General features: G+C 33.4%; 1 protein-coding gene across 1 annotated transcript in view; it reads left to right on the top strand.

The window, feature by feature from the left end:
* LOC140442124 (nephrin-like) overlaps window positions 1-27,722 on the top strand; it is a 421,295-nt gene that overhangs the window by 188,799 nt on the left and 204,774 nt on the right. The window contains exon 5 of the mRNA XM_072533202.1: window positions 5,412-5,582. Within this exon, the coding sequence (XP_072389303.1) occupies window positions 5,412-5,582 (171 nt within the window). The remainder of the gene's footprint in view (window positions 1-5,411; window positions 5,583-27,722) is intronic.

Raw genomic sequence — 27,722 nt, 5'->3', positions numbered from 1 at the left:
GATTCCATATTTGATGTGTAATGTTGTAATGTTGCAGATTTGCGTTTTTCTTATATTATTAGTAACTTTGGTTTTCCTAATTCATCACCCTGTATATTCAGTCATTGTTGCAATCTCCTATTCAATACGAGTTCAACCATATGTAACACTTATGATTTTATGTAGTCTGGAAGGTGTTAAATACATAAAACAGTGCAAAATATGTAGATTTTAATAAATTTAAATGTTTAAATGTAGAATGCTGTGATTTTGACATTTGTTCACCATTTATATTATTAACTAAAACTGATAGTAGTTGTGTTTCGAAAAGTTCTGCAAGATAAATTGCTTTTCTAAAATGGCTCCTAACGAAAAAGAACGAATTCCTATTCTAATGATGAGAGGGTACGGTGACAGAAAAAGATCTTGTTATGAAGTAGCCAACTTGTTTAATGATACTTTCCCAAACTGTTTTTCTATTCATAAAGCGACAGTACAAAAAACGTAAAGCGATTTGAGGAATCTGGAGAAGTAAGAGATAGATACCGATCAGGTAGACCGAAAAGAGTTATGAATGACAACAAAACTTTAGATATAATGCAAAGTTTTGTTAAAGATCCACATACATCCTCCCGCAGGGTTGCACAAGTACATGATGTAGATCGTTCTTCAGTCTTACGTGTATTACGTAAGAATAAATTTAAACCATACAAAATTAACTTATTCTTATAAGAGTTAACTAAAGATGACTTCGATCGTAGATTAGAGTTTACTGAGGTAATGATGGATAACATTGAAAATAATGAAAATTTCGTTAATAGAATATGTTTTTCTGATGAAGCTGTAACACTGCGTGCTACAATGATATATGCAAGGCCAGAATCGCTCACTGTCGAAGAGAATTGGGCGGGGTTTTCTTAAACATATAAAAACTATATCGTATCTTAAATCCAAGCACAATTAGATATTATGAAATTATAATTTATTATTGGACGCCACCCTTGGTTTATCCTCGAAGGGAACGAGCAAAAAAAATTAAGATTTATCGAAAGTTTACAAGAAAACTATTCTTTATTATTTCTTAGTAATGAACAAAAAGAAAACATTAAAAGTTACTAAAAATACTATTTTATGTTTACAGTATCATAAACAAAAAAGCTTTGTATCGTAATAAATTAAGAATTAGTTATAAAGGAAATGAATATATATGTATATTAACCCCAAATTTCGAAATTTGTTTACATTGATAATAATATAGTTATTTATCAACTAGGAATAATGAAGAAAATAAACCTTTAAATTAAATTAGAACACTTCACTATATTTTCATTTTTTTGAGTTCATAATCATTTCCGTTGTCCTGAAAGTAGGTATAATAAAAATTGGTACAACCTTAATCTGCTCTGTTTCTTTTCTTATTTAATCAGTCAACCAAATAAACCATTGATTCGGCTACGTCCTATATCAATCCACCACCATCCTAGATAAGAGGGGTTAGGTATTCCATAAAAAGATACCGCTACTGGGCCATGATCTGGAATAACTCCATACCAATACTATCTTGCGACATGTATTAGAAATATATCAGCATTATAGCCTCTCCAATAAGGGTCTAAAAAATAAATATCTATCTGAAATATGGACAAGAAAAGGATTTCTTAGCTCACCTCTAAAATAAGACCCACTTCGGAAACACGTCTTAACGGTTGGACGTTCTTAACAGAAAAGAGCGAGACGCTATTCTTGCGCTCTCTGGAAATTGGGCGTGAGTGACAAGTTGGTGAATGTGCTCATCTACCGGATATATTTGGGAATTACAGAAGAATCCTTGAGTCGGCTACAGGTAGGTACTTGACAGATAGATGGGGTTAGTAGTTTTATTTAAAAAAAAATAATCGAAATTTATAATGATTTTCTTTTAAATCTTTTGAAACGGTTACAAAGCAACCTTTACACTGTGTAAATCGACACAACTTAAGGTACTAGAATGACGTAAATCCACACTGGATGCGTGAAAACCATACTTAAAGACCACAAAAATTAAATGTATGGCCAGGTATAGTAGGTACTTAGTTAATTGGGCCATTTTTTATCGAAGGAAATTTAACGTCAGATAGTTATGAAATATTACTTAGAAATGAAATTGTACCAAACTTGTTTGAGGCCAATTTTAATCACATATGGTTTTAGCAAGATGAAGCTCCAGCTCATTTTGGTGTAAATGTTCGGCGATATTTAAATGAGATATTTCCCGGACGATGGATTGGTCGACGAGGTAGAATTGAATGGCCTCCACGTTCACCTGACTTCAATCCTAAAGATCATTTTTATTGGCGATATTTGAAAAATTTAGTTTACAAAACTAAACCTGCAAGTCTTGCAGAGCTAAGGCAACGAATTATCGATGAATCTCGAATAATTTCTAGACAATCATGGAGAAATGTGATAGACGCATTCTACCATCGATTAGGGTACTGTCAACTCACAAATGGAGCACATTTAAACACATGATAAAGTAACCATTATAAAATGTAATCTATCAATTGTTACGTTTTAATGTAGTTAAAAGTAGTTAGTATTAAAAAATTGATTGAGACAATTAGGCGTTGCCAGACTTCCTTTTTATGTATTTAAGATCTTCCTTCTTTTTTCTTAAAGTTCCATCTCCTATCGGAGGTTGGATATCATAACGGCTATGGTCACTTTGTTGGCTGCTGCTCTGAAAAGTTGTAGTGAACTACAGTTAAACCATTCTCTAAGGTTCTTCAGCCAGGAGATGCGTCTTCTTCCTTGGATCCTTCCTTGCATAATAATTCTCAGCAGCTCATATTTTTTTCCTCTGGTTATGTGACCCAAATATTCTAGTTTTCTTCTTTTAATGCTGTTCATAATTTCTAACTCCTTATTTAGACGTCGTAGTACCTCAGCATTGGTAATCCTTTGAACTCACTGAATTTTTAATATTCTTCTGTAACACCACATTTCGAACGCTTCTATTTTTCTTATGTGTTGTTTCTTCAATGTCCAAGCTTCCATTCCGTATAGTAAGATAGACCTTCTTATAAGTAAGACCTTCCAGACTACCTTAAATCATAAGTGTTACATATGGTTGAACTCGTATTGAATACGAGATTCCAATAATGAATATACATTGTGATGAATTTGAAGAACCAAAGTTACTAATAATATAAGAGAAACGGCAAATCTGGCAATATTGCAAATATCAAATATGGAATCTCCGTATCCCAAAATAGGTGTACCTTAAATTTTGTAAAATTATGACTAGCAATTTACGAGATAATTGATCGTTTCCAGACTTTTGGGCCACTATGTATATTAAAACTGTTGTTAAGCTTGTTTGTGTTGAAAAGCAGTAGTTCAAGATCTAGTACACGATCACCTTGGTGAACTTTCGCAACTTTTTCCAATATAGAATTTTTGTTTTATTTAAACATATTCATATAATTCAAACATATGTATCCTACAACCATACGAAAAGATTTCTTAATATGATCAATCAAACCGACTGATTCACACAGAGTAAAATTTTGTTTTTTAAGTTTTTTATGTCCTCAACAAGAAATTTAAAATTTAAACTTATCTTTCTAATACTGGACAGGCATTTGTAGTGTTCAGCAATTTTTTAAATTTGCTCAGGATAGAGAAGTATTCGGTAGGGCACATAAAGGATCGTAGGCAACTTCTGCTAATCAGAAAAAAATTAATTTAAGTTTCCAAAGAAATAAACTTCTTCTTCTTTTAATATAGACATGACTCTGTCTGTTTTTCAATGTGCCTCCAGTAATTTGTCGTTCCATCGTTTTCGTGGTATTCCTACTGATCGTCTGCCTATTAAGAAACCATCTCTTGCCGTCTTTACTACTCTATTTGTTGTCATTCATCTTATATGATCGTTCCATTCTACTCTTCTATTTCTTACCCAGTTCTTAATGTTCTCCACCTTGCGTCTACGTCGTATATCTGTACTTCTAGCTCTGTCCCATAGTATATTACCATCAATGTTTCTAAGTGTTTTCATCTCTGCTATATCTAACATCCTTTTTGTCCTCTCTTGTCTTGTTTCTCTCAGGTCTTGTTTCTACCGCGTATGTCATTATTGGTCTGATGACTGTTTTGTAAATTCTGCCTTTCCTTTCTTTTCCGATATTTTTATTACTCCATATTGTTTCATTTAGGCAGCCTGCAGCTCTGTTTTTTTTTTATTCGCTTGATCTTCCACTTTAGTTTCGAGCTTTCCATAGCTAGATAATGTGATGCCTAGATAGTTAAACTCCATCACTTGTTTTATTATCTCACCTTCAAGCTCCAATTAACATCTTAGTAAATTTGCTGTTGTAACCATGCATTTTGTCTTTTTGGGGAAATTAACATGTTAAATTTTCTGGCGGTTATATTAAGTTGGTGCAGCATACGTTGTAAATCATCTTCACTTTGAGAGAGTAGTATTGCATCGTCTGCATAGCAGATTATTTTAAGTTGTTTTCTCCCATTTGGTATTGATATATAATCAGGTTGAACCAAAGAGGACTTAGATAATCTCCCTGTCTTATCTTATTGCCAGCTTCAATAGGGTCGGTTAGTTTTTCTTCTACTTTTACTTTTATTGTATTGTTTTGGTAGATATTTTGATCGTTTTAATTATTCCTAGAGGTATCTCTCTTGGGTACAGTAAGTGAATAACGTCTTTTAATTTGACCTTGTCAAATGCCTTCGTAAGGTCCACAAAACATAGATATGCCGGTTTGTTGTATTCTAATGATTTCTCTTGCACTTGCCTCATTATAAATATAGCGTCGGCGCATGATCTTCCCGACCTAAAATCTTGTTGTGTGTTCTTCTGCTAGTGTTATAATTTTATTCAGTTTATTTGTTATTACTTTGGTTGATAATTTTAGTGTTGTGTTTAATAAATTAATTCCTCTGTAATTTTCCGGGTCCGATTTGTCTCACTTTTTGAAGAGACGTATTAGGATGCTTGATCTCCATTCTTGAGGAATTCTGTTTTGTTCTATTATTTTTTCGATTAGTTTTAATAGCTGTTTGGTCAGATCTGGTCCTTCGTACTTTAGGAGTTCGTTCGGTATTATGTCCTCTCCTAGTGATTTTCTATTTTTTAATCTCCTTAATGCTTCCTTCACCTCTTTCTCCTCAATATTTATTTCTTCGTTACGCAATTAACTAAACCTAAATATTGCTGAACAACCCTAAATACAATTCAAGGTAACCGACTGTAAGCGATATAACATTCTCTATCATTTTTTTTATAATTTTATAAATATGCATTCCCTCAACCTTAATCAATAATTTATTTTTATCAATCATATATTGTCCACTCGATGTATTTGACGTCAATAACATATATGTCGAATATAACGGAAATTACAGCATATCTTATATAACTTTTTTTGTAGGGTGTCACACGTTATAGTTCCGGTCGTTATTGCTGCGAAGCTACCAACAAGGAGGGAACAGCAAGAAGTCCAATATTTCATCTTCGGGTGAAATTTGAACCAATATGTGGAGAAGGTACTAGAAAAATCTTGGGAGCTGCAAAAGATGAACCCCTTAAAGTGGAGTGTAAGGTAAGTTCTGAAATTGAAAACGTAAGTAAGTGCGGTGATAGTAGCTTATCGAACGACTAGTGACTTTGCCCGTCGTATACGACGGGGATCCAATCAATTGTCATCTACAGTCACTCATTAAATTTTTAATGAGTAACTGTAGATGTAGATTAAAAATAATAAACTTTTGCATATAGTATAGCACAAGTAAATACAAAGTATAATCTGGTATACTTCTGACTTGACATCATGTTTTTTACTATATGCTGTATATATACACTACTGCCCAAAATTAACGCACCACCTTAAATGTACCATAAGTTTGAAGCTATTTTTCTTCTGAACGAATGATTGGATTTTAATAATGTGTCTTTTCATATTATTGGTCTATTTCTAGTAAAACAATATATTAATGTTTTCTAAAATAATCAGCATTTTACACGTATACGGGATGTAAAAATTAAGTTGTATTTTTTCATCGTATTTTGCAACACCCTGTGAAGTTTATTAGAAAGAAACGTTACATCTTATTAATATTTTGAGATAGATTCACCTTTCTCAAGATTTTTGTACAAAAATTATCTCGATATCTCTATTATCAATATATACAGATTATACAGAACTTTAAATGTAACAAGTTTTATTAACATTTCAAGCAAAGAAAACATTACTTACATAAACTTTATTGACATTTAATACAAATAAAGCCTGAAAAACATAACCTAAATAATCTTTAACAATTCCCTATTCCAAAAACACTTAATAACGACTATTTCCACCTCTACATCTAATTACTTCTTTACAACGACGAGGCATAGTTAAAATCAAGCGGCGTATTTGGTCTTTATTAATTGCATCCCAAACTTCTCTCACTATAACTTCTATGTCGTCAAGAGAGACAGGTGCTGGTTGTCAGCTCCTGAGTTGGCGATTAATTTTATCCGACAAATTCTGTATTGAATTGAGATCAGGGCTGCAGGGAGCTGCCAGTTTATGGTTTGTATTCCAACCTCGTCCAAATAACCACGGACCACACGTGCAATATGTGGTCGAGCCTTATCATGCATTAGAAGAAAATTGTTTTCTATTTAAGGAGCAAATGGAACTACATGGTTAGAGAAAATGTCTGTAATATACCTTTAACTTGTTAACGAACTTCTGTGAAAAGTAAGAAGGTCCGTTCGCGCTGTAAGAGATATTCCTTTCCAAAACATTACAGATCCTCCAGTGCATAAAGTAATAGGTCGTATATTTCACTGTGCGTAGCGTTCTCTTGGCCGTCATATAAATTTCACACGTATATCTGAGCTATATAAGCAATACCTCGATTTATCAGTGAACAACACGTACTCTCAGTCATTAACACTGCAGTTAACGTGCTCTCTGGCAAATTGTGATCTACTTCTACGATGATTTATGTTTAAAGCTGGTGCTCTGACTGGTATCCTTATACGCAGAACTTGTTCAGCGAGACGCCTTTGTATAGTGTTTTTACTAATTTGAGTACTATGAACATTTAACACTTGTATTTGTAAATGTCTCATTGTGAGAACACGTTCTCTTATAGCACGAAGCCTGATGAACCGATCTTGGCGTGGTGTTGTGAGTCTTCCTCTTTCTTATCCACATCGTCTCGTATGGTTGTTTATTTCTCGAAATCGTTAAATGACTTGTGATATTGTAGTATGAGATACTTTTAACATTAAGCCTATTTCACGATAACTTAACCCTACATTAGCTAAAGTAATTGCCTGAAGACATTTATCTCGGCTCAGATTTCTTGAAATACGGTCCATGTCAACTATAAATCCCTGACCTTATTGACTTTTTCTTAATCAAGAATATTGCCTATAATTTCTGGAAAATTGTGGAGACCTGGGATATGAACTAGAATCATTTACCCATTATTCTTACACTTAGTGACGAAAGAAAATGGAAAGAGACCTTCCTATGCTGGTCTACTAACATAAATTTAAACTTACAAGAAATTGCCAAGAAAATAAAAAAATTTCTATCCCAAAAAAGCTCCAAGGTTCGGTCTTACAACAGGTGAAATTTTAAAATAATTACCAAAAAAAGTCATCACTAAACTTACATACCTGTTTAGTGCATCATTTTGACTAAAGTATGTTCCCAAAATGTGAAAAGTGGCATAAGTCTTAGTGATTGAAAAACCAGGAAGATCGCCTAATGAGATCGTATCCTATAAGCATATTTCATTATTGCCTGTATTTTTAAAATCATATGAAAAAATCTAAATAGACATAGGGTCATCATAGAAGAAAAGATAATAATTCCGAGACATCAGTTTAGTTTTATAGAGAGCTATTCAACCATAAAGCAGGTACATAGAATTACTAACATCATTAAAAAGGCAATAGAGAAAAAACAAGTCCGTACAGGGATTTTCCTGGATGTGTCCGAAATTCAAGAATTCCGCTTTAATCTGTGCCTTCTAAGAATTGCAAGGCAAAACAAAGATGTTAAGAGAGATATGGGGAATCTAAAAATTGCATTCCACAACATATCTCCTCAACTAAGCAAAATTCTTAGCGAATTGGTTTCTAGTACTCGTACAGAGTATATCGAAATAAAAAGGAAAAGACAGTTAAGATTTTATTTCACGTATAGGGAGCTTGAGCATCCGTTTATACGTATTTCAGCCCAATAGGCATCATCAGAATGGCTTTTGCAAACGCTCTGAACGTGAAACATCTTTATCAACATCTTTATTTCCGTCTGTTTTGCCTTGCAATTCTTAAAAGGCACAGATTAAAGCGGAATTCTTGAATTTGGTTTCGAAAATTAGTCTACGATTTTATTATTAGATGTCGCTACATTGCGTCTATACGAAGCCATGTTAAAGTTGCTTCCTAAGACAGAAAAGATTTATTTCACGTTCAGAGCGTTTGCGAAAGCCGTTCTGATGATGCCTATTGGGCTGAAATACGTATAAACGGATGCGCAAGCTCCCTATACGTGAAATAAAATCTTAACTGTCTTTTCCTCATTATTCTTAAATTGAATAGAGAACTACCGAAGCAGTATTTACAATTATTAGAGACATTCTTGTGACAGATACTGCAGAATAAAAAAGGAAGATTCCTAGTCAGAGTTAAAAGAAATCAAGGCAGGAGTAGCGCAGAGCCAGTTCTCTACTTATTGTATACAAGCGATATTCTGCAACCCGAAAATGGGATAATCGCAACTGTTGCGGACGTTAAAGCTATTCTGACTGTAAAAAATAGTCACGAGAGAGTTGTAAGAAATGTACAGTCTTTAGTGGATAGTGGACAGAGAATAAATTTAATAGTCGGTGCATGTGAATTTCACTAATAAGAGAAAGCAATCTGTACAAATTGAAGCAAATGACACACAGATCTCTATTAGCGATACTGTGATGTGAGACTGGTTGGTAGGTCCACATAAAGAAAAAACATGAAAAATTTTACCTAAAATAGAAAAAAATGTACTGGTTGCTTGACAGAAACTCAAAGCTCTCTATAGATAATAAACTTTTGATCTATAAACAAATACTAAGACCAGTATGGTCATATGGTACTCAGCTCTGAGGATGTGCTAGTAAGAACAATATTTTAAAGACACAAAGCTTCCAGAACAAAGTATTAAGGAGCAGTTGCATTCGTCGAGACTTGAAGATGGAGTTTTTTAAAGAAATAATAAGTAAATGTGCCAATAATCATGGGCAAAGATTGCATTAACATGTGAATATGGAGGCTATCCAACTTCTGAATAACACAGAGTTAGTATTGAGATGCTACGTGTTCTCTGTCCTGTTGTATGGAGTTGAGGCCTTGACAATTAAAGAGGCGATAGAGAAAAAACTCATTAACTTTGAAATGTGGTGTTATCGAATAATGTGGAAAATATCTTGGACACAACACACAATAAATGCGCAAACGCTACGAAGAATGAAAAAAGATGAAGAAATACTCAACACTATAAAGAAAAGAAAAATGAGCTACTTTGGTCACATACTAAGAAACGAAAAGTGGGAAAAGTTGAGACAATGGAGTTGGTGTAGTAGTTTAAAATCAGCGTGTAGTGCAACTTAGTGTGCACGAGTGATTGTGTAAATAATTAATGTAAATAAGAAAGATTGTAGAAACATTATTTAATGTTACTATAATTTAAAGTATTTGTTAGTCTTAATATAGAATGGAACAGAACTGCCCAATGATCGTTCTGATCGAATTGCAGTGTTAAGACTTATCTTGAGGAGTGTTTTACTAATAGATAAAACAATTTATAAACCTATCTACGAGTGTTAAGAAAGAAGTAGTATATAGAGAAAAATCTTTATTTGATAACATGTGGAAATTAAATGTTTGTAGTAAAACATTAGCCCATTTCTTGGAGCGACAAAGAAACTATGAAAATTTTAGTTACAAACTACCTGTTTCGAATGGCTTTAACCGAATGATTAAATTAAAATTTTGAATTTAGGATTGAGTATCGCTTAGATTTTTTCAAATGTTGATATCAACAATGTTAAACATGATTTTCAACATACCGGTTTCTACTTCAGTATATGTACAAAAGTAATTGGTGAGTGGCAGCACGCAATTCCCAAATGCATGGACTATTTCGACAAAAAAAAAACATTCTGAATATTTTGTTTTATGTTTGTGTTTTGACAAATTCGCTTTAGTTATTTAGGGAGGCTGAAAATACAATCAAACAACTGGAACTGGATGGTCTATTGAATATACACTTGAAAATATTGAAGCCGAGTTTAGGTTGTTTGGTTTTATTTTATTATATTAAACTTTATTTATTTGTGGTTTGGTTCTGATTTATATTTAAATGAACAGTTTTAGCATTCTGAATTTTTATTAATATTTTAATTTTGAAAGAACTATTTGTTTCCTTTTTGTTATACGTTGGAGATATAATTTTGTTATTTATAATAAAGCCTGTTATTTATAATAAAAAAACAATATTTTATACAATATAAAGTACTTAAAAACTTTACAATGAAGTAAAAACTTCTAGTGCAATTGATTTCGAATTAATTTTTAATTCTTTGTATATATATATATATATATATATATATATATATATATATATATATATATATATATATAAAGAATTAAAAATTAATTCGAAAGCTTGACAGTAAGTGAGTAAGTCAAAGAGTTTTCTTTGTCTTGTGGGCCAAATAGACTGCATCCTCAAGAATCACCACTTTTCATATATATATATATATATATATATATATATATATATATATATATATATATATATATATATATATATATATTGTTACGAACATGCTTTTGAGATGGCCCAGGTAACGGTTGCATTGCATCTCTAATACTCCTCGAGAAGCTTCGAGATCCATCGAGTGAGAGACAGAACAACAGGTCACGTAGGCGAATTAGAGGTGGGACAACTCCCGAATGTTCTGGAGCTTAATACTTTTGGTATATATATGACGCGATTTTACAAGTAGAGTTAGTCGTTAAGATACTACCGAACTGTAAACTTATAAATAAATATGTTTACATAAATTCGAACCGCTCGTTTTATTTAATCTCGCTACAGTGGTGTCACGGTGTGAGGATAGTTAATTTATTTAAAAATAAATTCAGCAGTGACTTTTGAAAAAGACTTTTGAACATTTTAAAAAAGTACGCGTGCCTGACCAAAGATGCTGCTAGTACAACTCTCAGTAAAACAGTTGCGTGAGCAGCTAGAAGAACGCGATGAAGATTGCAGCGGGTCCAAGAAGATCCTCCAAGAACGACTGAAGAATTTTCTTAACAAGAATGGAGATGACCCAGAGACATTCCATTTTCAGTCAGCAGAAGAAGCAGTTTTAATGAAGATCGAAGAGAGTTTCAGAAAAAATGATAAGAAATTTGAACCCGTCTCTCAAATGATAGAAGAATCTTCTAAAAGAGATGATAATAAATTAGAGAATGTTCCCAAAAGATTCGATGAAACAATCGAAAATGTATTTAGAAGATTCGACGAGACTTCACAAATTATTAAAGAAATATGTATTCAAAACAATGAGAAATTTGAAGAAGTCTCAAGAACATTCGATAAAGTAGAAGAGAAGATCAAACAATTAGAGACCATGATAAGTAACACAAAAGTGCTACCACCAGTTAATACGGTAGCCTTAGATCCGGTAGTGAAAGAAGAATCACCGAGAGACGAAATGACACATCATATGAGATTCAAATTGCCACTCTTGGTCCATATACCTTAGACAATTTGAAGCTATTGCGACAGCCAATCATTGGACAGAACAAGAAAAAGCTGTTTCCTTGACTGCTGCTTTACGAGGTGATGCTGCGGATATCCTAAGATCAATTCCTAAGGGTCAAGAAAAATGTTACCAGACCTTGTTCACTCGACTAGATAAACGTTATGGAGATGCCCATCTGCAACCAGTCTACAAAGTACAAATAAGAAGTAGAATCCAACGAGCAAGTGAGAGTTTGCAAGAATTTGAAGCAAATATTGCTCGTATAGCGCTGTTGGCCTATCCAGAGGCACCAGACAACATTTTGGAAGAAATTGCTGTAGATGCATTCGTCAATGGGTTAAGAGACATTGAACTACAGAAAGCTTTACGACTAGCAAGACCGAAAGTTTTAGATGAAGCGCTCGCTATTGCCTTAGAACATGAAACAGCTAGTCAAGTTTCACGGAGCTATCGAGTACGAACCTCTGAAGAGAGCGACGAACAAAACGAGAAACGTCTGGATGAAATCGTACGGAAAGTAGTTCGTGACATGATGCCGAAGAGACGTGAACCCAGATGTTGGAATGGTAACGACGTAGGTCACATTCGTCGTAAATTGCAAGAAAATAATACAACAGTCAGAAAGCTAGAACAAATCAAACACAGGGCTGGAAAAAGTCATTCAAATACCGATGCTCAGTCAAGACGGCCATACAGTGCAAATCGTAATCATTGTCTTGAATTAGAAGAACGAGTTTGCCCCGTGAGACAAACCACCGTCATTAATGAGCAATGGCAGCCTCAACAGCTACAAGACGCTCAAGCAGATGATCCATGTATAAAAAGAGTGTTGGATTGGATGCGTCAAAGTGAAAGACCTTCTTGGCAAGACATTAGTGCATGTAGTCCAGAAGTCAAGTGTTACTGGAGCCAATGGAATTGCCTAGTGCTGAAAGATGATCTTCTGTATAGAACCTTTGAGAACGATGATGGTACAGAAACTAAGCTTCAGTTAATTGTACCTAAAAGTAAAGTGTCAGAAGTATTGCGTCAGTTGCATGACGGTGCATCAGGTGGACACTTTGGTATCACGAAGACTCTGCAAAAGGTTCGAGAACGGTTCTATTGGGTGAACTGTAAAGATGATGTAAGAAGATGGTGCCGGAAATGTGAACTGTGTGCAACCAGTAATGGTCCAGCTGGTAAAAAGAGGGCACCCATGAGACAGTACAATGTTGGTAGTCCTATGGAAAGAGTAGCAATCGACATTGCAGGTCCACTTCCAGAGACAAATGATGGAAATAAATATATCCTGGTAGCCATGGATTATTTTACGAAATGGACTGAGGCCTATGCGATACCAAATCAAGAAGCTGCTACCGTTGCAGAGGTACTTGTTAAGAAATTCTTTAGCCGATTTGGTGTTCCTTTGGAGATCCACTCCGACCAAGGGCGAAACTTCGAGTCAACCCTTTTCCAAAACGTTTGTAAATTGATTGGTGTCAATAAGACCAGAACGACACCCCTGCATCCTCAATCAGATGGAATGGTCGAGAGAATGAACCGAACAATGGGTAAACACCTATCCAAGGTTGTATCAGAACATCAAAGAGATTGGGACCAGCATATTCATTTATTCCTAATGGCCTACCGCTCGGCCGTGAATGAAACTACAGGCCAGACTCCAATCTGCCTGATGTTAGGTCGTGAAGTTCGTTTGCCCTGCGATCTAGAGTTTGGCTGCAGACCTTCCGAAGAACATGTTGCAAGCGAAGATTATGTCGACCGCCTGAAGTTAAGAATGAACAACATTCATGAACTTGCCCGACAACACATCCAGATAGCCAGTGACAGAATGAAAGATCAATATGATTCTCGATGCAAGAGTGGAAGCTATGAAGTAGGTGATCTTGTTTGGCTTTATAATCCACAACGTCGTCGAGGCTTGTCTCCCAAACTGCAAAGACAATGGCAAGGTCCATATGAAATTAAAAAGGAAATAAATGACGTAATATACCGAATTAAGAAGTTGCCGAAAGGTAAACCAAAAGTAGTTCACATAAATCGTCTTGCACCATATGCTGGCTCAAATGAAACAGAAGAAGCACGAACCATTCAACATGAGAGCAAAGATGACCGGCGACCAAGCTTTAATGAATTTATGTCAAATTACGCAGAGAAAAAGAGTGCTAGATTCGGCGTAACCACAGAAGTTCAGCAGGATCTTTTTAGTGTTCCGCATAACGTCTCTCTAGCCCACTGTGTTGCTCAAGATCTTGAGATGACTAAAGGAATCTCATCCGTATTTTATAAGAAATTCGGTCGTTTGGACGAGTTAAAAAACCAGCAGCCTAAAGTTGGAAGAGTAATGAGATTAGAAGATGGTTCTCGATCTTTGCTGTATATGGTGACCAGGAAGTCGTATACAGACAGGGCAAGCTACGAGGATATATGGCGTGCTCTAACTAATTTGAAGAAAATTGTGTGCAATTACGACATCAAGAATTTGGCCTTACCCAAGATAGGCCATGCACTAGATAATCTGGACTGGAAGATTGTCAGAAGCATGCTTGAAGTGATCTTCCGAGATACCGGCGTACGAATTACTGTGTGTTGCATTAACCCGATGAGATCGTATCCTTCAAAGTCAGTAGACTGTTATTTCTTTCTAAAGGGTTCATGCAGAGCTGGAGAGTCCTGTAGATTCCGCCATGCTGTGCCTACCTATAGAGTTGCTGATCGGGACGATCAGATTTAAGAGGGGAGCAGTGTTACGAACATGCTTTCGAGATGGCCCAGGTAACGGTTGCATTGCACCTCTAATACTCCTCGAGAAGCGTCGAGATCCATCGAGTGAGAGACAGAACAACAGGTCACGTAGGCGAATAAGAGGTGGGACAACTCCCGAATGTTCTGGAGCTTAATACTTTTGGTATATATATGACGCGATTTTAGAAGTAGAGTTAGTCGTTAAGATACTACCGAACTGTAAACTTATAAATAAATATATGTATATAAATTCGAACCGCTCGTTTTATTTAATCTCGCTACAATATATATATTATATATATATATATATATATATATATATATATATATATATATATATATATATATATGTATATATATATATAATATATATATATATATATATATATATTATATATATATATATATATATGTTATATATATATATATATATATATATATATATATACAGACATGACTCTGTTTTTCAATGTGCCTGCAGGAAGCTGTCTTTCCATCGTTTTCGTGGTCTTCCTACTGATCGTCTTCCTATGGGAAACCGTCTCTTGCCGTCTCTACTATTTTTTTCTGTTGTATTATATTTGTATTCTGTTTCTGTATTTATGTATTCTATTTGTTGCCATTCGGCTTATAGATCGTTTTATTCTACCCTTCTATTTCTAACACAGTTCTTGATGTTCTCCGCTTTGCATCTACTTCGTATATCTGTACTTCTAACTCTGTTCCATAGTGTCTTACCATCAATTTTTGTTAGTGTTTTCATCGCTGCTGTTTCTAACAACCTTTTTGTTCCCTATGTGTCAGGGCGTGTTTCTGCCGTGTATGTCATTATTGGTCTGATGACTGTTTTGTAAATTCTGTCTTTCAGTTCTTTTCCGATATTTTTATTTCTCCATATTGTTTCATTCAGGCAACCTTCAGCGCTGTTTGCTCTATTCACTTGATCTTCCACTTCAGTTGCAGTTTAGAGCTTTCTGGAGCCAGATAATGTGATGCCTAGATATGTAAACTCCATTACTTGTTCTACAGTCTGATCTTCCAGCTTCCATTTACATTTGAAATTAACATCTTAAATTTTCTGGCGATTATATTAAATTGGTGTTGTTTAAGTTGTTTTTCTCCCATCTGCTATCCTTTTTTAGTTCTTTTTTTTTATTATTTGATCTATAATCATGGTAAACAATAGAGGACTCAGGGAATCTCCTTGTGTGATTCCATTGTCAGCTTCAATAAAGTCGGTTAGTTCTTCTTCTATTTTTACTTTTATTGTGGTGTTTTGGTAGATATTTTCGATCGTTTTAATTATTTCTAGGGGAATCTCTCTTACGCACAATAAGTGGTTAACCTCCTTTAATTAAATCTGGTCAAATACCTTCTTAAGGTCCACGAAACATAAATATGCCCTTTTTGTTGTATTTTAATGATTTCTCTTGAACTTACCTCATTATAAATATAGCGGCGTCGGTGCAAAAGGTAATCTTGAAGTTTTAGGTTTTCAATGGCTGTAAATACAATAGCTTGATCTTTGGTAAAGAATTGTTGTTCAATTTCAGCAGAAAAATAGGTTTTAATATTGTTTTCCTTTTGGGAGCTTCTGTAGTCAGAAGTCCCGTCAGTTGGATTTAACATCTTTTCTTTATAATTAAAAATTAATTTAGATCTGAAATACGGACCTGTTGTAAAACAGCCAATTTTGTCATGTCGTTATAGATAACGAATAAACTTGTTTAGAGTTTTTATATCAAGTTTACTTATGATAAATAATACAATAAATTAATGTGAAATGACTGTTTTATATAATTTTAAAGAGTACTTACAGGATGGAAGAGAACTCACTCTTATGCAATTATATTGATAAAATAAAAAATGTTTAATCATTAACTACTATCTAAATAACTGTTTTTGTTTGAAGCTGACAAATTCGCACTAATTAGTATACCTGTCAGGACCGAACTCATCTTTTGGCACTGTTTGTGTTAAGTTATTAGCGTTCTCTGATAACTGAGGATTAGAACCGGACAGTGGTAACTTTAAATTCAGTATTTTGTCAATTAGTTCCTGCTTTTTTAGCTTATTTACGCTATTAAAACTACGACTTGACTATCGGACGCCATCTTGAAGAACAGAAGTCTACTTTGTAGTCTATCTTCTTTCACCGATAAGAAATATGTTTCACTTATTTAGTTTTAGTTTTCTAATAAAATCAATCTTTTGAAAGTTTATTACCACTATAATAAAATTCCCTGTATATCGTCGGTCCGCTCCAATATCGTATATCTAGATCAATTCTTCCATTTGAGACAAATCCAAGACATCTTTCAGTATTTTCTCTAGAGCCATTTCAGTGGTTTATTTTGTGGAAAAGTTGCTGGAAAAGTACAGGAACTTTATTCGAACTTCTGCTAAATCGATAACGACTTAGTATATTCGCAAAGGTACGGAGTTCGTAGGGCAGCTCTTCTCCACTAATACTTCTAACTTTATTAAATGTACAGTTGCATATTTATAAGTGGATTAAAATCTTATTGTATGATTTCGACGGAAAATTTTGAATAAAATATAAAAGAATATTCTCATTTTGTTCTTAAAATAATAAAGTGCTACGATGTAATTTTTATATAGAAAACTTCTCTCCTGGCCCTGTTCAGGTGGAACAAGTAGTACAATCGTAATTTTTCAATTTTTAAATTTTTTAAAATAAGTTAAAATTTATTTAAACTTAAATAAAAATTTTATATAGATATTTAACGATGTAGTAAACTACATTAAATTGTATTTTTTTGTATTATATTTATTCCAGACGTTATCTGTTTAATCCTTTCATTATTGTGGGGACATATATGTCATAGCGGATTTCAAAAAATCTACTGGCATCTGTTTGTCTCCAAAGCCCATATTATTTGAACGCATCGGTATTTTTAGACATTCCTTACTTATTACCTAGTAGTATGCAACCTACGTATCACGTTTATAACCTAAAAATTGATGTTAACTAAACACGTGCATCAAGAACTCGTAAATAATATAAATTTTAGTAGGGAAAAAGAGCCTTTTAACAGATTATATATAATTCAGTTGCCTATTAACACAGGTTAATGATATATATTGTTTATTTTTGATATTGTTTTCATTGATTTTACCATAATTTCTAGACGGGACTCTAGTGCCCCAGTAGTAGTTTATACCGGGTCGTATTTACCCCATTCGTATTGTTTGGTTACAGACTTATTATGGCACGTAGACGTTTTCTAACACAAAAAGAGCTTCAAGCAGAAATTGACAAACTCACAAATATTTCTGAAAATGAATCCGAGGAAGAACCTTATGCTGCCTCAGAGTGTGATTATGTGCCTGATGACGATTCTGCCTTAAATTCTGATAAAGTACCCGATAACACTACTGATCGTGTGGATGTAAACACTACTGCTTCCAAGGAAGAAAATTCTGATGACGCGGAAATATCTGAAGATGAGTCTGAAAGAAATGAATTGACTGCACAATGGAATATACCAAATACAAACTTTTGTCCAAAAAAAGAAATTCCTACGCAGAGAAATGGGATAATAACACTAAATATTGATAAAATTTCTCGCCTGTTGATATTTTTCTAAAATTATTACCGCGTAGTTTATTTATGCATATTGCTTACTGTATAAATCAAAGAATAGCAGCACTCGCAAAGAACAGACATTAAAAATTAAATAGAAACAGATATGTACGAAATGATGACACTGATTGGTTGTACTACAGTTATGTGTTACAACAAAGGACCATCTATCCCACACTACTGGTCACAAAACGAATCACTTTCGAATTCCCTCATAAAAAGAGGGAATTCCCTCATATTTCAAGAGATCGCTATTTATTGCTGCTATCTAAGTCCTACTATAATAATCCTGAAAGAAATGCTAATACATCAAAAACATACTATATCGATGAAGTGGTTTCTTGTTTGAAACAAACTGTTGTAAAAGCGAGGACTGAGAGTTCCCATCAATCGACGAATCAATGACTAAGTTCAAAGGAAGATCTGCCTTGAAGCAGTATCTTCCTATGAAGCTAGTAAAAAGAAGTATACAAATATGGCAACAAAGTGATTCTTTCACAGGATATATATACGATTTCAATATATACTCGGGAAAAGAATCCACACCAACTACTGGAACTCTAGGAGAACGAGTTGTTGAAACTCTAGCCAACACCATACGGTCACCAGATGTGTGTCTATGCTTTGATAGATTTTTCACTTTGTTCAACCTAGTTAACACCCTAAATTTTTCATGCTTAGGAACCTATATAGCCAATCGGGTAAATGTAGCTAAATTTGATAATAACAAAATGTTAAGAGGTGACATGGAGTTTTTAGTTTCAGCCGAACGAATTTTAGCAACTACATGGAAAGACACGAAGGAAGTTATTCTGATGTCCAATTGTCACAGTACAACTGTTGGAATTATCAACAGAAAGCTGAAAACTGGAGAAAAAGCTGAGTTCACTTATCCAGAAGCAATTTTTTTTATAATAATTTTATGGGAGGAGTAGATCTCGCCGATCAAAATGTTAGCACATATGATATGTACCGAAAATCTGCGAAATGGTGGAGAAAAGTTATTTATAGATTAGTCATGTACGATATTGTAAATTCTTGGTTATTTATAAGGATCTGCAAGTGTACAAAAACATAATACGAAATTTTCACTTTTGAATTTTCTGGTGCTATTAGCAGAACAGCTAATTGAACTAGGAAGATCAAAATCAAATGTAAAAAGTGGCCGTTCTGGAAGAATATCTAAACGACAGAAACATGCGATCAATGTTGGAGACCATTTTCCACAATAAATACCTACTAGGAGAAGGTGCTTTAGATGTTCAAAAAACAAAATCAGAAACTCGAACTACGACTATTTGTACGTTTTTTACCACATGTTTTTTTCATTTTGAATATAAGTTTGTTTGTTTACTGATGGGATTTATTGATTCCACCATTCAACTAATGGGACATATATGTCCCATATCCTTTCTAAGTATACAAGGACAAGCGACAATGTAAAAAAAATTCAATCGCTTTGTTAGGTCTCCAGGTGTCAACGAATATCATTAAAGTAATTTTAGACTGTTTTATTTCGCTACAATGAAATCCGTAATGAAACACTAAGTCTCGGGCTTTAGAAAGACACGAAATTAGTAAGATGCATTTCAAAAAAGTGAAGAAACGGGTTGATTTAAAAAAATCCACTGGAAAAGATTTAGCTGTCGATTATATGAATTAGAATTTATTTCAGATAGAAAAAAAAGATGTTTTAGACAGAGCTGTTTTTGATTCAATATTTGGCTGGACAAAATTTAGCTTTTAGGGCCAACAGTCAAAAACTAATCGAAAAAAGTAATGGCAATTTTATGAAATGAATTGAGACAATTGCAAAATTTGATAGTGCAATGGCTGACCATATCGGCAGGATTCAAAAAGATGACAAAAATGGCACATTATTTGGGCGATATAATTCAAAATGAGATAATCACCTTGGTAGGAGAAAAAATTAAATAATATGTACCTAATTGAATCTTTAAAAATTTGCAAATATTTTTCAATTATCCTTGATTGCTTACCTGACATTAGTAATTAAGAACAAATCACAATTGTTGTAAGATTTGTTTTTGTTGTTGATTTTTCTAAAACTAGAGATTCGAGAACATTTTTTAGGATTCTGCGAAGTTAGCAACACTACTGGTCAAGGTTTAACTGATTTCATATTAAATTTTTTAAAGGAATTTAATATTAATATTGCCGATATGAGAGTTCAGGCTATGAAAATGGTGCCAATATGAAAGGCAAACACAATGGCCTACAAAAACAATTTTAGATGTTAATTACAGAGCCTTTTTTGTCACTTGTGCGGCACACAGCCTTAATTTAGTCGTGAATGATGCAGCAAAAAGTTACTAATTTTTTCAGTATTATTCAGGAATTATATGTCTTTTTTTCGGCATCAACATATCGATGGAATATTCATTTAAACAAAGTGCCCATGTTAACGCTAAAACCGATCTCTTATACCCGGTGGGAGAGTCGAATTGGTACAGTAAAGACTCTTAGATATGAATTGGAAAAAGTTTATGATGCACTGTTCGCCCTTTATAGTGATACATCTAGAGATAATGACACAAGGAATACTGCAAGTTCCCTGATTAATAAAATAAAATCATTTAAATTTATATGTTCCTTAGTTGTTTGGTACAATATTTTATTATAAATAAATGTACGTACCAAAATCATACAAAAATCTTAATCTGATAATGGATGAAATCATAAAGAAAGAAAGAAAGTTAAAAAAGAAGAGGATATAGAATGGGAGAAAAAGGAAATAAGGATAATACACTACGCCGACAACACCATAATAACAGCCGAAAATGAAGATGACCTACAAAGATTAATTAAAGAATTCGAAGATACGGCGCTCATATACAACATGGAGATCTCAACAGAGAAAACTAAAACGATAGTGATACCAGCGGAACCGAGACGATGTAACGATGTAAACTAGTCGTAAATAACAAAATAATAGAACAAGTGATGGAAACTGAATACTTGGGAATAAAACTGTCAAGCTACGGAAAAGTGGAAAAAGTACAAAAACAAGTGAACATGGCAAACAGAGCAGCAGGATGTCTCAACAACACAATCTGGAGAAACAAATACCTCACAACGGAAACGAAAACCAGGATATATAAATCAACAATAAGACCGATAATGACGTACACAGCGGAAATAAGAGCAGATACAGCGAAAACACAATGACTACTGGAAACAACAGAAATGAAAGTCTTACGAAAAGTAACAAACCAAACTCTAAGAGACAGAGTAAGAAGTGAGGAAATACGAGCGAGATGTGGTATAGAGGAAATAAACGCGTGGGCCAAAAGAAGAAAAGTGGAATGGAATCAACACATCGAAAGAATGACAGAAAACAGAATAGTACGAATAGCAAGAGACAAATCGCCAAATGGAAGATCATTGGGACGACCAAGGAAAAGATGGTCAGACAACGTCACATGAGGCTAAAAACCGAAGTAGAACAGGCATTAAGCCTATTTATAAAGTATAAAGAAGAAGAAGATGCAAAAATCTGACGTTATTTTGCCAGAAGCTGTACAAATGTTAAATGGAATTAAAATATTTTTAACAGATATGAAATCCGACAATGGGTTTATAAATTTGCTCAATGAAGCTAAAAAATAGATCAAGAAATGGATGCAGAAATTTCATTTCCTGCACTTCATACAGTTCGACCAAGAAGAAAAAAGACTTTTTATGAATACGAACATAAAGATGAGCCAATTCAATCTCCAGAATTACATTCTAAAGTTAATTTGTATTTTTATATTCTTGATATTGCCATCTTAAAATTAGATGAGAGATTTCAAGATTTAGAAACAGATTTTGAATCTTTTGATTTTTTAAATAACCTAAAGGTCTTTTCTAAAAGGGAAATAATAATATAATATTGGTCCAATAAAGCATTTTTACAATCTAGAAACTAAACTAACTGACCAAGAAACAAAAAATTTAGATGTAAATGCAATAAATCTTTACAATGAGATTGATATATTGTCTATTTACATTACTAATAAACACTCTTTTTATTTGCAATTAACGATATCGAGAACATTATCCGAAGTCCTTTTAAAGCAATCCTATATGCAGATGACCTCGTAATCTATATTTCTCATAAGAATCTTAATTTGTCATCAAATATTATTCAACTTTCTATTAATTCCCTACAAGAATGGTCTAAAACAACAGGACTGAAATTTTCTACGGTTAAAACCAAAGTAATGTGCTTTTCTCGAAAATATCAAATTGTTGCCATCCAAAATTAACACTGTATGATCAACTTTTAGAAAACGTTGAGGAACTTAGATTTCTAGGTATGATTTTTAATTCAAAACTTACTTGAAAAAAACATATCCAATTACTTAAAAAATCATGTTTACAGAACATAAATATTCTTAAAGTACTAGCAAATTATAACTGGGGCACAGACACAACACACCTACTAAATATTTAGAAATCCTTAATCCGCAGTAAATTAGATTATGGATCAATTGTATATAATTCAGCTAAGGACTCAACATTAAAAAAATTAGATATTGTACAAAATACCGCACTAAAACTAGCTCTGGCCTACAGAACCAGTCCAGTTGAAAGTCTTTATGTCGAAGTAAATGAATCTCCACTTTCTATTAGAAGATTACGTCTCAGTGTACAATACTCAAGCAAGACATCAACTAATCCAAACAACTCGGCCTACCCTATGCTTTCTCGACACATTACCATTTTAATTACAATCAAAATCCTAATCTTCGACCATCATTTAGCAAAAGAATTAGCAACTTCACATTTCCGGGTATTACGCATACCAATATTGATTATGCTTCCCCTTGGACTATACAAATTCCATATTGTAACACAGATCTGTTAACTTACACTAAGGGCAATACCCCTTCATGTCTTTTTCTCCAATACTTCTACAATATTAAAAATAAATATTCATCCTGTCAACTAGTCTATACCGATGCATCAAAAATACCCGAATTGGAAACAGTAGGATCCGCCATTGTCACAGAGGATTCTGTGCTCAAGTTTCCACTTCCTAAGGACTATTCAATATATTTTGCTGAACTTTTTGCGATATCCAAGGCAGTACAACAAACTCTTAATCGACCTAAGGACATGACAGTAATATTCACAGATTCCTTAAGTTTAATCCAGGGAATTCAGAAATGGCCAAAGAAGCTTGTAAAATGGAGAGATCCGATGATAGAACTAACCAAATTCCTCAACCAAATGAGTACACAAAAAACTTTGGTTCCGAAGATGGCAACTCTTACCAAATAATAAATTGCGGCAAGCAAACCCAGATCTATCAGCGAAACACCAAATTAGTAAAGCGAAAGGACTAGGTTGTACTACATCGTATCCGAATAGGACATACCAGACTGACGCATGAACACCTACTAAGAAAGGAACCTCCTAGAATATACTACGCCTGTGACACCAATATAACTGTAGGCCACATTGTTATAGACTGTCCATTATATCAAATGGAAAGACAAGCTACTGGACTACCAAGTGATATAAAGTGCGCTTTTGACAGTGCGGATTTTGACAAAATCATTAGGTTTTTAAAGAAAACGAAATTGTATAATTAAATATAAGTGATAGTTCAAGAAAAATTCTAAATTATAATCAACTTTGTAAAAATTTTATAGTTTATATTTGATATTAATCATTATGATATATTATAGTCTATATTGTACCTCCGCTAATAACCTTCTATGGTTGATGCGGGTTATTCCCAATAAAAAAAATGTCTTTACAATATTTTCTTTCATTGAACTAAAAAATCAAAGAAAATTAAATAGAAAAGTTTTTGTTTATTACTTTATTCTAGGACTGTTTGTAATCAATTCTCGCAGTTATCAGCTTTTTGTTTGTTTTAAAGAGAAGAACAGCTTTTTGGGGTTACGGTCTTTGTGTTTATGAGGCGTAAAACTAAATAATCATTAAATAATCCTTCGAGATCTAAAACGCAAGAGCTCGAGTGTTAGTTTCTTACGAACTTGGAATTTTAAAGTAAAAAGAATCTATAAATTTTGCGAGAAGCCCTCAAGAGGTGCCGTTCCAAAAGAAGCAACTCTGCGGGGGAAATAAATTCCGCTCGGCTATAAACATAATAGTAAACTTGATTAAAGGTGGGACTTTTTATCACATTTTACGATTAAGATAAATTTATGCATCCATTTGCACATTATTCCTAACAATAGTCGTCTTGAAAGATATAAGGCGTATACGAAATGTGGATAATCTAAAGTTAAAGGCTTAGCATACTTTAAATGTTTTTTATTTTCGTGAAAAACGTAATATTAAATAAAAAAAGTGGTACAGCGAACGGTACTGTAAATATTATGTTTAAAATTAAATAAAGTAATTTTAACATTTATTTAGTATTTTTTTAATTAATTCTGTGGCACTTTTAACTAGTCGATCTGCCAAAAAACACATTTTATAAAATACAGTTGAGTATAGTCGGAATTCAATAGGATAGTCAGGTTATCGCTTAGAAATGATAGATCCTCGAGGGGTCCGAGATGAGAGACGCGTGTAGTTCAATGGTGGCGTGTATATTTTTTAAATAAGGGAAATAATAGGGAACTTGCACATAAAATATTTTTGCGTCAACGGTCAAATTGTTAATTTATGTTAAATATATTTTGTTAAAATGTTATGTAAAAATATTATATTCAAAATATTACGTCTTAACAATTAATTGTGTAAGCCAGATGTACACACAGTATTTTCATTCATTTATATTATTTTTAGTTTAAGAAATATGTACATGTTTATTTTACAACATCTCAAATGCTAAATTATACTTACTTAAGCGGTCCTCTTGGATCTTACAGTGTCCAGGTGCTAAATTATATTATATTGTTACGAACATGCATTCAGCGTGGCCCGTGTAACGGTTGCATCTCGAAAGCGACTAAAAGTTTCCGGCGATATCGAGTGCGAGAAAGAACAACCCGTCACCTAGGCGAATTAGAGGTGGGACTACTTTAGATTATTCTAGAATAATACTTTTGGTATATACAGTGATGAGTGTCTTACCACCGGGCTTTTTAACGTAAGAGATAGGAAAACACAGTTACCTTGTGAAATAAAAAGAGATGAAACTCGTAGAGGTGAGAAATAATCGATAGAAACCTATAATTTACATTAAATTACATTACCACTATCGATAGTCAGCTATACCTTTAGACGTTAGCTTCGAGCTAAATCACCTCGGTCATAATTATTATGTGTAACGTCGTATGTGTGACGTATTTCCATTTTTTAATTTCGCATAAAGTAAAAACTGATTAACCACAATAAAGCAAAAATGTGAATAAAATAATTTAATTAATAGTGATTATTTAATCTAAAGTTTTAAATTATTAACCAAGAATAATTTCTACTATGATTGGAACAGCAGCAGAACAATTACCCAAACTGTCACTAAATGATTATAAAAGTCTGATGGATCAGAGATCAAGGCACGATGTTCTCATCCAGGCGCTCAGGGTTCGAATCCAACATGACGGTTTTACTTTTTTAAAAATTAAAATTTGAAATTATGCAGATATTATATCGTTTTGCTTTAAATCACTAAACATTTATTTCAATCTTTATTAGAAGTGTTTATAGTAAAACATGAAAATCTTATTGAAAAAACAATGTTGTACTTTCGAAAATAGAGTAAAAATTCTTCAAACATAAAAGAATGTTCTAAATAAATGTACTTACAAAAAATGTTTAAATAGATAGAAATTCTATAAAAATATTCTAAATAAACGTATTTTATTCTAATGAAATGTATTTACAAAAAATGTTCGAATAAGCCTCCATTAGCAGCAGAACAATAACCCAATCTATTATAAAACTTTCGTCTAACATTAGTTAATGTTTCTGGTCTAATACCTCTCATTAAATCAGAAATCTTTTCTCTTAATTCTTGGAGAGAATTAGGCCTATCGTCTTCAATTCCATATAGTTTGGACTTGATATATCCCCACATAAAAAAATCACAAGGTGCAAGATCAGGTGATCTTGCAGGCCAAAAGATATCTCCGTGACCACTAATCAATCGATTAGGAAAAGTCGCACTGAGATATTCACTGACGATGCGAGAATTATGTGCAGGACAACCATCGTGTTGAAACCATATGGAATCGAAAGGTATTGGTAAATTACGAAGGGCTGGGACAATTTGATTTTGCAGAAGTTCCAAGTATTTCCGCCCAGTCAACATACCGTCTATAAAAAATGGACCAATGACATGATTCCCTATTATGCCTCCCCAAACATTTACTTTTCGAGGACGCGGGGTACGTGGGACATAAATCTGACGAGGATTTCCTCGAGACCAATACCGAGCATTCATTGAATTGTGACGGCCATGCAATGAAAACGTACATTTATCGGTGAACAAAACGTTCTCTAAAAAATGTTTATCTTGATGTGACATTTCCATTGCAGTTTGACAAAATTCTAATCGTCTATATTAATCTCCAGGGAATTGTTCGTTGGATTTATGAAGTTTATAGGGACGGTATCCATGTCTTTTCAAAATTTTACCTACTCTAAATCTTGAAATTCCATATTGTTCTCCGAGACGAGATGTTGATTGGGTAGGATTTTGCTCAATACTTGCACAAATCAAAGTGTCCCTTAGTTCCAAATCTGGATTTACCTCCCTTCGTCTACGAACTCCTCTTAGAGCGAACACGGATCCATAAGTAAAAAAAAATTACGTATAATGGACTGAGTTGTTGATCGTGCTGTAGCCGGCCTATTTGGAAACATATTTACAAATTGTTGTCTTATCATGTTGTCTAATAATCCATTCACATGCTAGACAACAATTTGCACTTTTTCCTCGACCGTTAAAACCATTTTTACGAATTGTTTTTTTAATAAAAAGTTTCTGTTTACCGTGCAAAAACACTTCTCGATATGTTATTATTTGATGGCTGAAGGCTTGATGATTTGGTTAGCTGTAAAGCAGGCAGCTGTTCGCGCGCATCCATTCCAATGTTCTCAATTGTTTTGAAAATCATTACCTGTACAGAGGAATTGATATTAACACTGAGAATTTAGTGATGGATTTGACATTAAACAGTCTTCACCGGATTATTTTGCATTCACAACTGAAGACTTTAAAACTGGAATTGAATTTGAATTATTTTGTATTTCTATTTTATAACATTGGAATAAGAATAAATTGTAAATATGAGTTTTTCGAAAACTTGTTACCTAACATGTATCATATTTTTTATTATTTTTTGATTGAATAAAACAAAAATTTTATCTTTGGTTTGAATTGAACCCCAATCTTCTTGTCAATGGACCACGTCTCTAACTATTACACCAATTCCACATACAACAATTGTTTTCGGACAAAACATACCTACTTTTAGTTTAGTCAAATATTTCAGTTGAGTTATTTTTATTATTAAATAAACTTAAAGATTTACAATTTAAAATCGCTACTAATTAATGTTTTTTACTATAATATATCTTAATTTATTCAATCATTTATTCTAACATCAGAACTTATTAAAATAAAATATTT

Source organism: Diabrotica undecimpunctata, chromosome 5, assembly GCF_040954645.1.
Source record: "Diabrotica undecimpunctata isolate CICGRU chromosome 5, icDiaUnde3, whole genome shotgun sequence".
Taxonomy (NCBI): Eukaryota; Metazoa; Arthropoda; class Insecta; order Coleoptera; family Chrysomelidae; genus Diabrotica; species Diabrotica undecimpunctata.
Note: the sequence above shows the minus strand (reverse complement) of the source record. Positions and strands in the feature narration are given on the sequence as shown.